Genomic DNA, 16740 nt, shown 5'->3' with positions numbered 1-16740 from the left:
TCCTTCTCTTTTATTATTTATTATTTTTATTTTTTTTCTGAGATGGAGTCTTGCTCTGTTGCCCAGGCTGGGGTGCAATAGCACGATCTCGGCTCACTGCAACCTCTGCCTCCCGGGTTCAAGTGATTCTCCTGCCTCAGCCTCCTGAGTAGCTGGGATTACAGGTGCGTACCACCACACCTGGCTAATTTTTTTGTATTTTTAGTAGAGATGGGGTCTCACCTTGTTGGCCAGGCTGGTCTCGAACTCCTGACCTCATGATCCGCCCACCTTGGCCTCCCAAAGTGCTGGGATTACAGGCGTGAGCCACCGCACCTGGCCTCTTTTGTTATTATTTTTAATAAACTCTAAAACTCTTCCCTAGTCAGATTTCCCTTCCCAGCAGCCTCCACGTTTAGAGGTGCCTTTGAGAGCACTAACAGTCAACAGCACTGCTTGCTGAATGCACTGCTGACTGGCTCCCTGAGAGTGGCATGGGGACAGGTTTCAATGGCTCTCACCTGGTGGGGACAGGCACCTCGGTCACTCCTCCCAGCATGGCCGACTGGATGAGGCGCACGAACGCGATGAATGGCTGGTCTAGGAAGTCCACCTCGCCCACGAGCACGTTGGAGGCTTCTGAGTCCTTGGGGATCTTCTTCATGAATTTGTTTTTCCGCTGGACAGGGAGGGGAAACGAGATAGCCAAGGAGACTCCCACCTGCTCTCACTCCCTCACTCCCCTTCAGACTGCTTTGAGGCCTAACTTGAAAAAAATTCTCCCAATGTTTCCAAGAGACTGAAAGAATAAACAAGTACTCCTCCGATTCTGCAGATGGGGAGATTGAATGTAGGTTAACCCCAGGCACCATTAAGCCTTGTAGATGGGAAGGAACTGGCAACGACTTTCCTTGACTAAGACATTCCTTGACGGATGAAAACGGCTCCACTGAGATGTGGGTTGAGGGGTCAGAGAAGAACCCCGGGGTTGCCGGACATCAGGCCTAGATGGCCTCCTTCAGGCTGAGCAGATGGGAGTCTCAGTGCTTCTACCTCAGCCACCCAGACCTCCCCTCTCCACCTTCACTTTTGGTAGCTGTGGGGAGGAGGAGGCCTGTTCTGATGGTCAGAGTAAACAGGCCTTATTTTCCCTTTGCCACCAGCTTCCTGGCTCACAGGAATTCCTGGACCAGTCTCCAAGTCTGTGGGAGACTTCCATGCCCCCACATTACCCCCAGTGGACCTCCCAGGAAATTCATCACTTCTGGAATTTTCCAGCAGAGACTATCAAGGTGGCCTCTCTCCAGTCTCTCTGGCTAGTGTCACTTCATGGGAGGAAGGTCACACAGGCAGAGCCAGTGGGGTCTGATGTGAGAGGTATTGGAGACAAGCCCTCCACCCAAATGTATTCCCACTCTCTGCATTTATAACTTCCTGAGTCCTCTTTTATGCTGAAGATACCCCAGGGATGGTTACTTTCAAGCTCTTCTTAGTCCTTAACGTCTTAGAACGAATTCCTTTTTCAGATTGCTTTCCCTCTGGGCAGCAAGGGCACGGACAGACAAGAGACAGAGATAATTTTGTCGGAAGACGGAGGGGAGCAGTTGGGGTAGCGGCAGGGCTGGGTGCAGTCCACGGTGGCTGACACAGTGGGAAAGAGCCTGGGGGTAGAGGATAGCTCTGAAGAGAGCGCCTGTGAACATCACAATTTTCCTACCAATCCCCCTTCTACTGCAGTCTTTCCCGCGGGCACAGGCCTGTTTCTCACAGCCTCAGTGAAGACACAGGTTCCTTGTGCCTCTTCCTGTCCCTGTGGAGGGGTCAGCTATGGGCATGGATATGGTCAACAGGTCCTGCCATTTTGTCCCCACAGCTGTTTACCAATTCGACTCATGTGGGGGCATCATACACACTGGGCTGGGTGGCCTACCAGCATGAGGAGGGGCTCGTGAGCAATGGCACTACCCTTATAATCGTTTAAATCCAATCAGACAAAAAAAAATAACCCTCCACAACCACCTGGGCAACCATCAGCAGCCCCAAGGATCCTAACGTAGTGAGAAAAAGCAGGAATTGACAGGAACACCGGAGTCCCCAAGACTCAAAAAGTCCCTTTGTCTCAGGCATGGTCAGCTGATTACTAAGCAGCTATCTTCAGGGTGGAGGGCTGGGTGTAACAGGGCAGCCACCATCTCCAAGCATCAGGCAGGGAGGGGGTCCAGGGAAGGGGAGGAGATACGGGCTGGGCAGGAGCACCCTGGAGAAAGAGGCTTCGGAAGCAGCAATGCTTCAGGGTGTCCCAACAAACCCACTTGTTTTTGTTGTTGTTTTGATTTGTTTTGAGACAAGAGTCTCACTCTGTCGTAAAGGCTGGAGTGCAGTGGCACCATCTTGGCTCACTGCAACCTCCTCCTCCTGGGTTCAAGCAGTTCTCGTGCCTGTCTGGCACATGCCTGGGACTACAGGCATGTGCCACCACGCCCGGCTAATTTTTGTATTTTTGATCGAGATAGGGTTTCTCCATGTTGGCCAGCTGGTCTCAAACTCCTGGCCTCGAGTGATCCATCAGCCTCAGCCTCCCAAACTGCTGGAATTACAGGTGTGCGCCACCACACCTGGCCATCCAACCAACCCACTTGTAATACAGAAGAGAAGAGAAATTGAACCAGGCAGTTGGTCCTTCCTTACACGTTGTGACATGTTTGGTAAGAAGGCCAGGGTTGTGGCATCCCAGAAATGGGAGCATGCTAGTGTTCCAACCAACCCTGGCTTGCCCAAAGCCTGGATGTGGGCTTGTACAACCAGGGCCCTGCTGACTCCACTTCCTGAACCCTTGGTGACTCCAATCTGGCTCTGCACTGCAGCACAATGATGCTGTCTGAATCTACTCTCTGTTCACTGGGAATCTGCCAGCTGAGGGCAGGCATGGAGTTTAGCTTTGCACAAATCAATGATGAAGAAAGAGCCTGCAGAGCAAATGCCTCTGGGCTTGCACCTGAAGAGCGCCCAATAGCAGAGACCACTGATGCTGCAAATACCGAGAAGCAGCATCAAGTATCAGCAAAGAGAACTAGATGCTGGCGCTAGGTGATGGGTTCCAATCCCCAAATCAAGAAAGCACTGTCTGGTGAAAGGGACAGCTAGTGTTATTATTACCACTCACACATTCATTAAAACAGGTTATAAAAACTTTTACTAGGTAATGCTTTCTTATCACAGTTGCACTGTCTGTATGCATGAGTAAAAGTGGTTTTCCTCTCCAAATAATGTTCCAGAATACTGACTAGTTCCTAAATTACTTCCAAATTAAGGGCTCTGGAGTTAGACTGCCTAGGTCAAATCAAAGTTCTGTCTTTCAGCTGTATAGACTTGGGTGTGTTATTTAACTGCTGTAAGCCTCAGTGTTCTCTCATGAGTAAAATGGGAATGAAAATAGTACCTTTGTGATTCATAGAAAATGCCTGGCACAGTGTAGTGCATGTGGTGTGGAGCTTAAATATTGATTGATTTTGTTACTGTTGTTATTAATTTATTTGTGCCCGGGACACTGACATGAGGGGCTGACTTTGTTTTTGCCTTCCACCAAACTTAGGGGTGGCTGGAAGGCCTGGAGGTCACCCAAGCTCCTGAAGGCTCCTCGCCAAGTCTCAGGTTTCCTTTGTCATCTTTCTTCCTACTCCTGGGGAGATAGACAAGGGGACCATGGGGCCTCCTGTCCTTGAGGTATGCAGGAGTTGGAATTAAGGGGGCCTCCTCTGGGCTTCCCCAAGGGGCACAGTCACAGGATTCTGGGGCTGTGGGCCTTAGAACTGGACCCAATTTGTTTGCAGAATTCTGATCTCATCAAGAGGGTTTCAGCCCAGCTCATGGGAGACCACAGGAAGAAGATGCACTATTGGACAGTCTAATTAATTAACTACCACTGTTCTCGCCACAGGGAGATTCTTTTCTGTCTCTCTGCCAGCCCCAATCCCTATCCCATCTTTAAAGGTGCTTGTGGATCACAGGACAGATGAAGCCATGTGTGCTGGTCTTCTCTCTCCAACAAATCCCAAGCTCAAGGACAGCTGGCGCCTCATTTAATCATGTTCTCTGTCCCACACCCCCAGGGCCTGACACAGAGCCAGCACCTGGGACTCCGTCATTCCCCGACTACTGGCCTTGGCAAAGTCCCCCAGGCAGCCCAGAGTCCCCACTGGGGATCTTCCTGGAACTCCCACTCCTTCGTAGGAGTGGAATTCTGCCCATAGGGGATCCCTGCTCCTGAAACCAAAGACTTTTTCCTGCCCTGGCCCTCCATTGCAGCTAAGTGCAGGGGTTTTACTACCTGGTCTGTGTTTGGGGTGAGAGAAATGTCATTCATGCTTCTGCTCTGGGCATGACCTAGGAGAAAAGGAAAAGAAGATCCATCAGGGGAAGCCAGGCTCTTGCAGGTCCCTTTCCTATGGGCCCTACTCATGTACCTCTCCCATGTTCATAACCAAAGCAAACTCCCTCCCCCTTAATCCTGCAGTCCCCTTAAACTAGCATCCTCTCACTTGCCTTCTGTTCAATGGCTGCTTTCCTGAAAGAGGTATTAGACTCCAGTTTCCACTGTTTCCTTCTCCCTCCTCAATCTACCACACTCTAGTCTCTACTCCTCCACCCCAACGTCTTGGATGTCACCAGGCTGTCTACTCTGGGTGTGGCTCTGCACCAGGCCAGGATAAGAGGAGGGACACAGATGCATTATTAGGTGAGGTTCCATGTGTCACTTAGCTTGGAATTTGCTGGAGGGGGAGCAGTTTCACCTCTGTCCTCCATGACCGGTGACAGTCTTCAAACATGGGCTGGGGATTTAGGATGGCAGAGGGAAGGAAGGTGGGCTTCCCATGAGAACAGTGATAGCCAATTATTTGAACTGCCCAATAGTTCCTTCCTCTGTTAAGACAGAGAAAGCCAGCTCTCCTCTCCCACTAGCCCAATCTGGTGGACACCCTCAGACCTATCGTGTCTCGGCTGTTGGCCTGTGCCACTCCTGGTGTCCAGAATGCTGCTCCTCTTGGCTCTCCTCCTCTCATTTCTGTCCCAGGATCCTCTCCTGCTTGGACATCCCAGGACCTTGTCTTTGCTCTCATCCCCTCCAGGTGCCTCAGCCTCTCCGCTGGTCAATCGCTCCCACTCCTGTTGTTTCCAACACCCGTTTGGGCTGAGGATGCCCAGGATGGATCTTTAGTCTGACTCCTCTTCTGAGCTGCAGACTCCTTGGAGCAGTCCCCTCTGGCACCTCAAATGCAACTCTTTACCTGCCCCCAAATCACTTTCCTCATGGACACATTCCACTCAATGCCCCTCCCTCCCATCCACCAGCCCTTTAGACAGAAATCTAGGAGCAGCCTTGGGCCCTCCCTCTTCCTCACCTCCTACTTCCCACCAGTCCTTCAATTCCACCTCTGTCCCTTCCTCTCCATTCTGGAATGCAGGCTCAGTCTCTGCCTTCCAATGTTGCCCCTTCTAGATTATTCCTACTCAGACAGAAATCCGATCACAGCATGCTCCTGCTTCAAGCTTCCCAGGGGTTCCCATTATCTTCAGAATAAAACCCGGGTTCTTTTGCTGGGTGCACAAGGCCCTCTTTGATTTGACCCTCTCTTCCCTTTAACTCCTGCACTTCCTGTGAACTGGACCAATGTTTTTATTTTCATAGCTCCAGCTCCTTCTCTTCCATCCCCCAACCTCCTATTTGTTTCGTTTGTTTAGAACCCCCTCTTCCCCCTCCTTGCTCCTGGAAAGCTTCTATTTATGCTCCAAGACTCAGTCAGTGTCTCCTCCTCTCTGATCCTTCCCCTGTGCGCTGTGTTCTGCATGCTGGGCCACCTCATGGCGGGTGCCCACCTTGAATATGACCTGGTTCACACAAAGCTGCAATCATCCATTCGTGCCTCTTGTCCCAGTGGTTCCCACCCCTAAGCAGTGTCAGTAGGGAGGTGACCTCATATACAATGATAACTGAGTGGAAGGTCTTCCCTAAGCCACTCTGTACCCACTGAACACTGCCACTGGGCATCCCTATGTGGCATAACAAGGCTGGGGAGACTAAGAGGACTTGGGTCATCAGGACAGAGAGAGAAGACTGCAGCAAATGCATGCTGTGCCCAAGGCCATGGGCAGGGGCTGCACTGCCCCCAAGTCACTCCTTGGGCCTGGACAGGGGTACAGCACTGGGCTGAACTTGTTAACATCTTGGCATTTTAGTAAAAGTACCTGAAGGAAAATAGTCCTTCACTGCTTTTTCTTTTTCACTTCACTTTCTAAGTTCGCTCCTTTCTTTCCCCCAGCTCGCCTGTGTATCCCTGACGAGGTGCATGTAAAACCTGTCTGTCACCTCTCACCTCAAACCCACACCCCGCCCCCTACCAGCCATTCCCAGAAAAAAGGGGCCGTGACTCTGCCCACATTTCTTCTCCATGGTGGCATGAGACTGCCACCCAGTGATGGGAATGCTGCCTGACTGAACTGAAGGAAAGGACCTTGCCTGTTTTTGATTCCATTTCCAGGAAAGCTTTTCACCAAAAAACAGGGTTAATGTCAGTTTGATGAAGATGAAGATACAGACTAAGATAAAAACACCTAGAATATGGGAGTAGGTATTGATTACACCAGGATGTGACTGACAGCCTCATTTTTCAGAGGAATGACTTGAATATTATGGTAGTAAATGAGGCCCTGAGAGCAGCCTGGGTTTAGAGTGAAAGTTAGGCTCCTCCTGATGCATGCCCTGAGAATTCTTGGCAGATCCTGGGCTTTGTCTCCCCCACCTATGGCAATGTGGCCATGTCACAGCTGCCACAGACTGAATAAAGCTGCCACAGAGCGGCAGAGCACACACTCACACAGACGTCCGTAATTTGCACTCTGCCGCATCCGCAGGTCTTCCGTGGAGTGGTGTAGACTCGGGCCAGCACCAGGGCTCCGGGCAGGACTGCGATCTGGGAGGAGAATCAGAAGGGACTTGGCTTCGACAGCCTTGCTGGTGTAGCGAAGCCTCTTGGGTTAGTTCACTTTAACTAAATAAAACTGGGTGGCAAAACATGTCTCTTCCCCTTCTGGGAAGAAATTTTTTTTTTTTTTTTTTTTTTTTTTTTTTTTTTTTTAATTTAAGCAAGTCAATAGTCTGAACAAGATTACAGCCTGGGCACCATGGCTCACGCCTGTAATCCCAGCACTTTGGGAGGCTGAGGTGGGTGGATCACCTGAGGTCAGGAGTTTGAGACCAGCCTGGCCAACATGGTAAAACCCTGTATCTACTAAAATACAAAAAATAGCCAGGCATGGTGGTGGGCACCTGTAATCCCAGCTACTTGGGAGGCTGAGGCAGGAGAATCACTTGAATCCAGGAGGCAGAGTTTGCAGTGAGCTGAGATCGCGCCATTGCACTCCAGCCTGGGTGACAGAGTGAGACTCCGTCTCAAAAAAAAAAAAAGAACAAGATTAGACAGAATATCTGTACTGTTGAAAGTGAGAGAGATACACAGTTCATTAAATGGGCACAAGGTGTAGTAGACTGCTTGGGTTCATCCCTGATTCCACCACTTAATGGCTTTGTGACCTTAGGCAAGTTACTTAAACTCTCTGTGCCTCAGGCGTCTCATCTGTAAAATGGAGACAAGAACCGTACCTACACACCACAGCATTTTTGTGAGGATGAAGTGAGTTAAAACAGGAGGAGCACTCAGAATAGTGCCCAGAACGTAGTTACGTGCTGAGTATGTATCTGTTGCTATTATGGTATGGTTAAACACTTCCCGTTGTTTTGGGAGCGATTTTTTGAGACAAGGACTTGCTCTGTTGCCCAGGCTGGAGTGCAATGGCACGATCTCTGCTCACTGCAACCTCCGTCTCCTGGGTTCAAGTGATCCTCCCACCTCAGCCTCCTGATTAGCTGGGACTACAGGTGTGTGCCACCACGCTTGGCTAATTTTTTGTAAGGCGGGGTTTATGCCATGGGGTTTAAACCATGAGGTTTATGTATTTCTTGTAGAGATGGGGTTTATGCCATGTCACCCAGGCTGGTCGCAAACTCCTGAGCTCAAGCAATCCACCCACCTTGGACTCTCAAAGTGCTGGGATTACAGGTGTGGGCCACCATGTCCAGCCCACTTCCCATTTTTAAGTAATTCATTTAAAGAGATTCCTCAATGTTTTTAATGTAGCAGCTTTGCTCTGGTTACTGTGTTTGTCTGACAGGCTCTGTAGGGCTAGTGTCCCTGGGCATCTAGGCTGGGATATTGATAGTGGAATGTTGGAGATTTGAGATATGTACATGGAACAAGCCACTCTCTCTAAATGGCCCCAGGTCCTGCTAATCAGAGTGACATCAGCCACCAGATCTACAAGCCCTGGCACTCTTGAGATAAGCCCAGCCCCTTCTACCACCCTGATGTGTTCCATTTTCTGCTGAGGCTCTTGACCTCTCTAGGGGGGTTGATGTGAAACTTTTGGGTCCTTTCCATAGCAAGCCATCTCTACCAGCATTCCCCAATGCTGTGTGACATAAGAATCTCTTGGGGTGCATTCTAACCTCTCTTTTTCTAGGCCATACCCCAGAACAATTGACTCCAACTCTCCAAGGTGGGGCCCAGGCATTAGGACACATCTCAAGCCCCAAAGTGATCTGCCACGTGCAGCCGTGGCTGGGAACCAACTCTCTCCCTAGAAATTGTTCTGCTCTGGTGGTGGGAACAACACGGGAGTGTGGCTGGGGTCCCCACAGGCCTGCCAGAGAAGGAGGCTGAGGGATCCCCAGAACATCAGAATTTCTCCAGAAACTCCCAGCCCCTAAGGTGGGCTCACCCGGGTACCAGGGCCTGATACTGGCCCTGCATGTCCCATGCCTACCAGCGTAAGGCCTGACTCACTTGTGGTGGAGACTGACTTCCCAATGTCAGCTAAGGAGCGGTGGATGGGCTTCTTGGTTTGGTGGCGGTGCCTCCTCAGGAGGACGTAACTGACCCTCTCCCGGAGCTCTGGCCGCAGAAGACCATCCTCAATCTGCTTCTCAATGACATCATCTGTGTGGAAAACATACACACCTCATCCCTGTGGGACAGAACAGCTCCAGGGTATGGAAGTCTTCAGTTTCACCTGTTATTAGTGGGATTAAATGTGGCGGGGGGTGTGGAAGTACTCCTGGCTTTGCCACTAGCTGTGGAAAACTGGGCACATCACCAACTCTTGGCCTCCTCCTGTTCAAGGGCACGTGTGTGTGTGTGTGTGTGTGTGTGTGTGTGTGTGTCTGCTCTTTCTGTCAATGTTCTTATGAAAAGTGAAATAAACAGTACATATGAAACTGCCCCAGGAGGCACAAAAGTACTGTGTTCAATGGTTTTAGTCCTAAAATGAACTCTTTTTAGAAAAGTATTTTGGGCAAAATACTTCTGGCAAAATCCAATGTGCTAGAACAAAACTCACAAAAATTTTTAGGGGTGTTAAGGCAAGCCAACTCCTCCCTTCAACACACCACTAAATGACAGCTAATTTCCTAAAGATGAATGATGACCCATTTTACCCTGAAAAGAAACAGGTTGTCATGGCAAGAGGTATCTCTGACTATGCAAGAGGCCCTCTCCCCTTTTACCACATTTCTGGATGGCATTTTGGAGGATGGTCTTTTCCTCTCTACTGGAGGTCTACATGGCACTGAAACTTGGAGTGACTATGATCCTGCCCTGGGAGCAACAGAGTCAAAGCTGGTCTCTGCAGAATCAGGTGTCAGAGACGGGCTGTCACACAGACTCGAGGGCGGGCATGAGGTCGGGGGAGCTGCCCTGGTTTGCAGGGACCACAGGAGAGATGCACACAGTGGCCCCTGCCTCACCTATGATCTGTGGTAAGGAGCCACTGTCCAAATCCAGCAGCACCGTCCCCGTCTGCAGGCAGGTACGGAGCTCGAAGAGGCTGTGCAGGGATAGTGTGGACACGTGGGGCTTGCTCCAGCGTTCGCCGCCTTCCTCTACCTTTTCTTCAAACTTTATCCACCTGGAAGGGTAAGGATGGGGCTCAGTGTGGCCAGGGCCCTCAGGAGGAGGCCTCACCTGGGTCTCCCCAAAAGAGGGGTGTCATGTGGGTTCATGCTATGTATGTGGTTGTGGTGTTGGTCCTAGACTCACAGGCAGAGGATCTCTTGGGGATCCCCTCATTTGTCCCCCACTCCTCCTGATACTGTCATGTGAAGGAAAGTGGCATCCAGAGAAGTACACAGGGGCATGAGGGATCTTCTGGGAGTGATGGAAATGTTCTAAAACTGGATTATGGTGACAGTTGCACAATTCCCTACATTTTCTAAAAATCATTTACCAGTACACTTACAATTAGAGAATTTTAAGTTATTCTAGAACAATAAAGCTGTTTTTTCAAAAAGCCTCAACTGGAACCTGATTATCTCAGGCTGTTCACACATGAGTGTTCAGTGTGGTTTGCCGGGAGCAGGAAAAATGTTCCCTGACGAAAAGTATTTCTCCCTGAGTTCCCCTGCAAGGTCTGAGGTTTCCATGCTTTTCACTCTTTTTGCCTCTGAAAGTTCAGGTAAAAATTCACATGCCATCCGGGGAAGGAAAGAAATTAAACCAAGGATGTGTAGGGATCTGTCCTTTCTAGAAGACTTGGAATCATGGGCTGGGTGTTCAAGTAGAAAGGCCTCAGATAGTGCCAGGGGAGCAAGGAGTCCTGGCCGGAGACACCCAGCTCCCCTTTGTAAGATGTCAACCACAAATGCATGGGTAGCTCCAATCTAGTGCAACTGAAATCCCAAGGGAGGACTTTTGGACCACGACTATCTAATTCTAAAGTTCCTCTAAAACAGGTAAATGTAGGAGAATGGTTGAGGAAAGTTCAAAAACGAAGAGAAATGGGGATGGGGCATGCCTTAGCACATATAGAAACTTGCGGAGAAGCTTCAGTAATTAAAGCAGTGTGATTCCAGGCCAGATATAGACAAGGGATCAGTGGCACAAGAGTCCAGAAACAGACCTGTATATCCATGGGAATTCAGGTTTTTTGTTGGTTTTTTTGAGACAGAGTCTCCCCCAGGCTGGAGTGCAGTGGCATGATTTCGGCTCACTGCAGCCTCGACCACCTGTGCTCAGGTGATCTTCCCAACTCAGCCTCCCAAGTAGCTGGGACTACATGCATGCACCATCACGCTTGGCTAATTTTTGTATTTTTTGTAGAGATGGGGTTTCATCGTGTTGCCCAGGCTGGTCTCGAACTCCTGGGCTTAAGCGATCAGCCCACCCTGGCCTCCCAAAGTTCTAGAATCACAGTCGTGAGCCACCACGCCCAGTCACGGAATTAGGATTTTGATGAAGGAGTTGTTTAAAAGACAACCAACCTAAAAATAGAAAGTTAAATCCCTACTTTTCACCAAACACAATACTAAATTCTTCATAGATTAAAGTCTAAACATAAAAATAAATCTATAAGCAAAAATGCAAATATACTAGAAGAGAATATAGGAGAGTATTCTTATATTCTGGGAGAATATTGTGGAGAAAGACTTCCTAAACAAGGTATAAAACCATAAAGGAAAAAAATGGACAGATTTGATTGCACAAAACTAAAATAAATGAAAACTTCTATATAGTAAAATAACATATAAATCAAGTTCAAAGAAAAGTAATGTACCGAGAAAAATATCTGCAACAAAGAAAGCATCAAAATACTAATATTTATAACAATGCTCCTTTGAATTAATAAGAAATTAACCAATTAACTCAAATTATCCAATAGAAAGTAAACAATCCTGAGAAGAAATGAAGATGGCCAATAAACATATGAAAAGATGCTCAACTTTACCAGTAATCATGGACTTTTAAATTACTACAAATGAAATAACATTCTTCATTTTTTAATACTGGCAAAAGTTAAAAAAGATTGACAACTTCCTGTGTCAGTGAAAACATGGGGAGGTGGCCTCTCATCTGCTGCAGGTGTAATGACACAGCCTTCCTGGTGTGGGCAGCCTGTTTCAACATTCAGTGTGCATGCCTTTTGACCCAGTGGTTCCATTTCTAGGAAACGATCACAGGAATATAATTACACTGCCACACCCTGTAATATGTATACAAGGATGCTCGATGAAGCTTTGTCTGTTAGGCCAAAGAACTGGAAACCACCAGGTTTTCAGTAGAAGCATGATTACATCAATTCTGTATGTCCATGTTGTGGAATATCCCCCAGAAATAAATAAAAAATATGTGGGTGAACTCACATACTGACAGGACGGACACTACCATCCCATTTTACAAAAAAGAAAAACACACTTGTGTGTGCGCACACATGTGTCTGGAGAAAGCAAAAGTTTTGGAGGGATCCATGTCAAATGGTTAACAATGATTACTTTGAGCAGAGGAGTAGGATTGTTGTTGGGGCGGGATTTAAGACTTTCACTTTATTGGGGCGAATTAGTGTACCAAGAGTGCAGTCTGGTTAGGCTGGGTGAGGTGGCTCACGCCTGTGATTCCAGCACTTTGGGAGGCCCAGGTGGGTGGATCGCCTGTGCTCAGGAGTTTGAGACCAGCCTGGGCAACATGGTGAAACCCTGACTCTACCAAAAAACCCAAAAAATTAGCTGGGCATGGTGGCACACAGCTGTGGTCCCAGCTTCTTGGGAGGCTGTGGTGGGAGGATCACTTGAGCCTGGAAGACAGAGGTTGCAGTGAGCCGAGATGGCACCACTGCACTCCAGCCTGGATGACAGAGTGAGAATCCGTCTACATTTTTTTTTTTTAAAAAGAGCACAGTCTATGAAGCAACACTATTAGGTTTTGAATAACAGCTCCATCATTTACTAGCTGAAAATCTTGAGTAAGTTACTTAATCTCTCATCACCTTTGATTTCTTCAGTAATAATAATAATGTACAGCAATTAGAGCAGTGCCTAGCACACAAGATACACTCTGTTAATGTTAGCTATTAAGTTAAAAATAAAGAATATTACTTTTGTAATTTTAGGAACAATAAGAAAAGAAGAAAGCAAAGTCATTCAAAGCTCCTCCAACCAGGAGGCATCATACTGATGTCTTGATGGTTGATATTTTGGTAACTGCCATTCTAGATCTCCTCATGCATGCATGCACATATGCCTGTGTTTGCACTAACTGTACATTAATGGCACCACAAGGACCTTAAGGGTATAGTATCTAATGGACATCCTTTCATCTCTATTAGTATTAACATCATTCTGAAGTCCTTCTAGTATTCCACTGTCTGAACATACCATAATTGATAGGAACAGTTCTCAATTGGTGGACATTCAGATTATTTCTAATTATTCTTTATTATTAATTAAGGCTGGTTGGAACATCCTTGGTCCCTGCTCCACAATTTCTTTAGGATAAACTCTCAGAAGTGGAATTACTGTGTCTGCACATTTTTACATTTATAACAAGAATTACCAAACTATTTTCCAGAAAGCTTATGTCAGTGCCCACTGCCACCAATGAGATCTTACATTTCCCTAAAGTCTCCCAGACTTTGGTATTTTCATTCTTTTTCACCTTTGTTCATTTGGTAATTGAAAAATTATCTCACATTTGCACTCTTCTGATTACTAGTGAGATTGAACATCTTTTCCTTCATCAGATTTCCTCTTCACGTAACTGTATATTTTGCATTATCAATGTTTAACACCTTCATTCCATAATTTGAGACAAGTTAACCAGGCACCTGGTGGGATCCTGGGGAATCAGATGGACACAGGATGGGGAGATCTAATTAGAGAAGGACTGGGAGGTGAAGACCTGAAACATGGGGGCTGGAGCCAGAGACCAGGCAGACAAGTTGTAGCTGACCTTTTCATGGAGAAATCTGTTTGGGAAATATCATTTAAATTATGGCAGATCCAAGACTATGTGATATCGAAAGTAAGATGTTTCTAAAAGGTATATTAACATAAGAGTTTACAAGGAATAGACCAAAGGATAAGTTCAAAATTTTTTTTGAGACGGAGTTTCACTCTCATCGCCCAGGCTGGAGTGCAATGGTGCAAGCTTGGATCACTGCAACCTCTGCCTCCGTGGTTCAAGTGATCTCCTGTTTCAGCCTCCTGAGTAGCTGGGATTACAGGTGCCTGCCACCAGGCCCGGCTGTTTGTTTTTGTTTGTTTGTTTGTTTGTTTGTTTTTTAGTAGAGACAGGGTTTCATTATGTTGGTCAGGCTGGTCTCAAATTCCTGACCTCAGGTGGTCCACCCACCTCCGCCTCTAAAAGTGCTGGGATTACAGGCGTGAGCCACCGCGCCCAGCCAGTCCAAATGTTTTAGTTGAGAGGATGCTCAACTTTTCTTCCTGAGGATCGACCTCCTATTCAGATTGCCTTTTATTGTTTTTTTTTCTAAAAAATAATACAAAAGATAAACTGAACTGTCACCCTGCTCCCAAAGACTCTTCTGCTACTCCATGGCCTTACCCACCCACCTAAAGGTGTGATGTGGCCCAGTGCACGGGGCCAGTTGAGTGGGTTGCTGTCTTCACTGTCTCACAAACATCCTAGGCCAGACAGTCTCAGGCAGCTCTCTCCCCTGACATCCCATTCTTCAGTCTTCTGCCCATACAAATGCAACTCCACCTGAAGGAGTGATAAGAGCAATGCTTCCTCTTTGAAACATCCTCTACTAACTCCAGATAGCAGATAGCAAAGACATGCAGTCCTCTCCACCTCTCAGGACTTCAACTATTTGTACTGTGTTAGGCATACACCAAACATTAACCCCATAGACACACAGACAAGGGCGACAACCCACATGAGAACAGCCTGCAGAAACACTAAATTACTTGTCTCCAATTTTAAGCCAATGCCAGAACTAGACTCTGCTACCAGAATCCAGAAAATTTGATTTAAGAAATTCTGGAATATGAGACCATTTAACTAGGGACACCTCTCTAGTCCCCTCTATAACTATTTTGGGAATCCAGATGTTGAACCATTAAGCTTGCTACCTGGAACTTAATTTTGTGTTTTCAATGGCTACAGCTAGAAATTTAGCTCACTTTCACCTTGAATGGAAAAGGAAACATGGAGGACCAAAGATCCATAGCAGTGGTTTTCAACCTTGGCTGTCCATTAGAATAACTTGCAGAGATTTATAAAAATACCAATGCCTGGGGCTGGGCGTGGTGGCTCATGCCTGTAATCCCAGCACTTTGGGAGGCAGAGGCAGGAGGATCACGAGGTCAGGAGATCGAGACCATCCTGGCTAACACGGTGAAACCCTGTCTCTACTAAAAATACAAAAAATTAGCCAGGCGTGGTGGCAGGCGCTTGTAGTCCCAGCTACTCAGGAGGCTGAGGCAGGAGAATGGCATGAACCCGGGAGGCGGAGCTTGCAGTGAGCAGAGATCATGCCACTGCACTCCAACCTGGATGACAGAGCGAGACTCCCTCTCAAAACAAAACAAAACAAAACAAAACAAAACAAAACAAAACAAAAACCAATGCCTGGATGGTTACCCCACCAGGAGGGTGACCCTGCCATGGAAACTCCCGGGTTATCTGACTGCACCCTGTGGGTTCAGGAGCCCCTGCTCTGTAGGCACATAGAATGGTGTGACTTAGGGATAGTTCAACTTATATGGGGTCCCAACGCAGGCAAACGTAGCTCACATGGGTCTGATTCTCATTATACAGCAGGACATGGCCTCTTTCCCTTAGAATGGCTCCAAGAACACCAGCTGAAAGGGTCTCCTTTCTAGCACAGTCATGCTATGCTTTAGTTTCTCTGATTTTATAACTGAAGTCCATTTACAGTACATATTCTACTACACCAGTGTGCCTCAAACTCTAATGTGCATGGGGATCTTGTCAAAATGCAGATCCTCATTGAGCAGGTCTGGAATGAGGTCAAAGATTCTACATTTCTAATAAGTTCCTAGGTGTGCTCATGCTGCTGGTCTGCAGATCAGCTCTGAGATCATGTAGAATGTCCTCTTTCCTCTCTGTTTTCCACTGCCCAGCGAGAATGCCCCTTCCTCCACAAAGCCTCTGCCAGTTATTCTGCTTATTTCTCCTATAACACCCTAGGATGGTTCTCAACCTGAAGCACTTTAGGAACCACTGTTCTAGGACAGTGATTCTTAAGCTTGCTTGCATATAGGAATACCCTAGATGCCTTTAAAATCTTCATGTCTCAGTCATATCCTAGACCAGTTGACATCAGAATAAAAACGGGTGGGATCCAGGCAACTCTGTGCTCCAGACTATCCTAGGTAAAGTTTCTAACTTCTTAGGCTCAGAGCCTAAAATAATTAATTAATTCAGGCTCAGTGCCTAAATTAATAATTAATTGTAGCCAATCATGTTTTATGATTGTTTTGGTATATAACAAATGCCAAATATACATTAAGCTTTTTGAAGACAGGTGCCATTTCTTCCTCTCTGGTGTCCCCTTATGGTCTCCTGCCTACATCAACTGCATTAAATGCTTGCTCCCTTCTGCTTGAGGGTAGCAAGACCTCACTGATCACTTTGGGTGAGATCTCGCTATGAGGAAATGACTGGGAAAAAAAAGCTTAAAACCCATTTTGTTTAAGTATATTTAAAAATACTCAGAAGCCGGGCATGGTGGCTCACACTTGTAATCCCAGCGCTCTGGGAGGCTGAGGTGGGAGGATTGCTTGAGACCTGCCTGGGAAACAAAGCAAGACTCCACTATACAAAAAATAAAATAATTAGCCAGGTGTGGTGGCATATGCCTGTAGTCCCAGCTACTCAGGAGGCTGAGGTAGGA

The 16740-nt window shown here is 47.3% G+C and overlaps 1 protein-coding gene across 3 annotated transcripts in view; it reads right to left on the bottom strand.

The window, feature by feature from the left end:
* Positions 1 to 16740, bottom strand: part of SLC4A5 (solute carrier family 4 member 5) — a 144031-nt gene that overhangs the window by 39340 nt on the left and 87951 nt on the right. For all 3 annotated transcript variants that reach the window (XM_063695780.1, XM_019020982.4, XM_055378109.2), the window contains 5 exons: positions 9836 to 9996; positions 8877 to 9029; positions 6852 to 6947; positions 4307 to 4362; positions 501 to 658 (listed from right to left, as the gene is read on the bottom strand). In XM_063695780.1, the coding sequence (XP_063551850.1) occupies positions 501 to 658; positions 4307 to 4362; positions 6852 to 6947; positions 8877 to 9029; positions 9836 to 9996 (624 nt within the window). The remainder of the gene's footprint in view (positions 1 to 500; positions 659 to 4306; positions 4363 to 6851; positions 6948 to 8876; positions 9030 to 9835; positions 9997 to 16740) is intronic.

The sequence above is a fragment of the Gorilla gorilla genome, chromosome 12 (genome assembly GCF_029281585.2).
Source record: "Gorilla gorilla gorilla isolate KB3781 chromosome 12, NHGRI_mGorGor1-v2.1_pri, whole genome shotgun sequence".
Classification (NCBI taxonomy): domain Eukaryota; kingdom Metazoa; phylum Chordata; class Mammalia; order Primates; family Hominidae; genus Gorilla; species Gorilla gorilla.
Note: the sequence above shows the minus strand (reverse complement) of the source record. Positions and strands in the feature narration are given on the sequence as shown.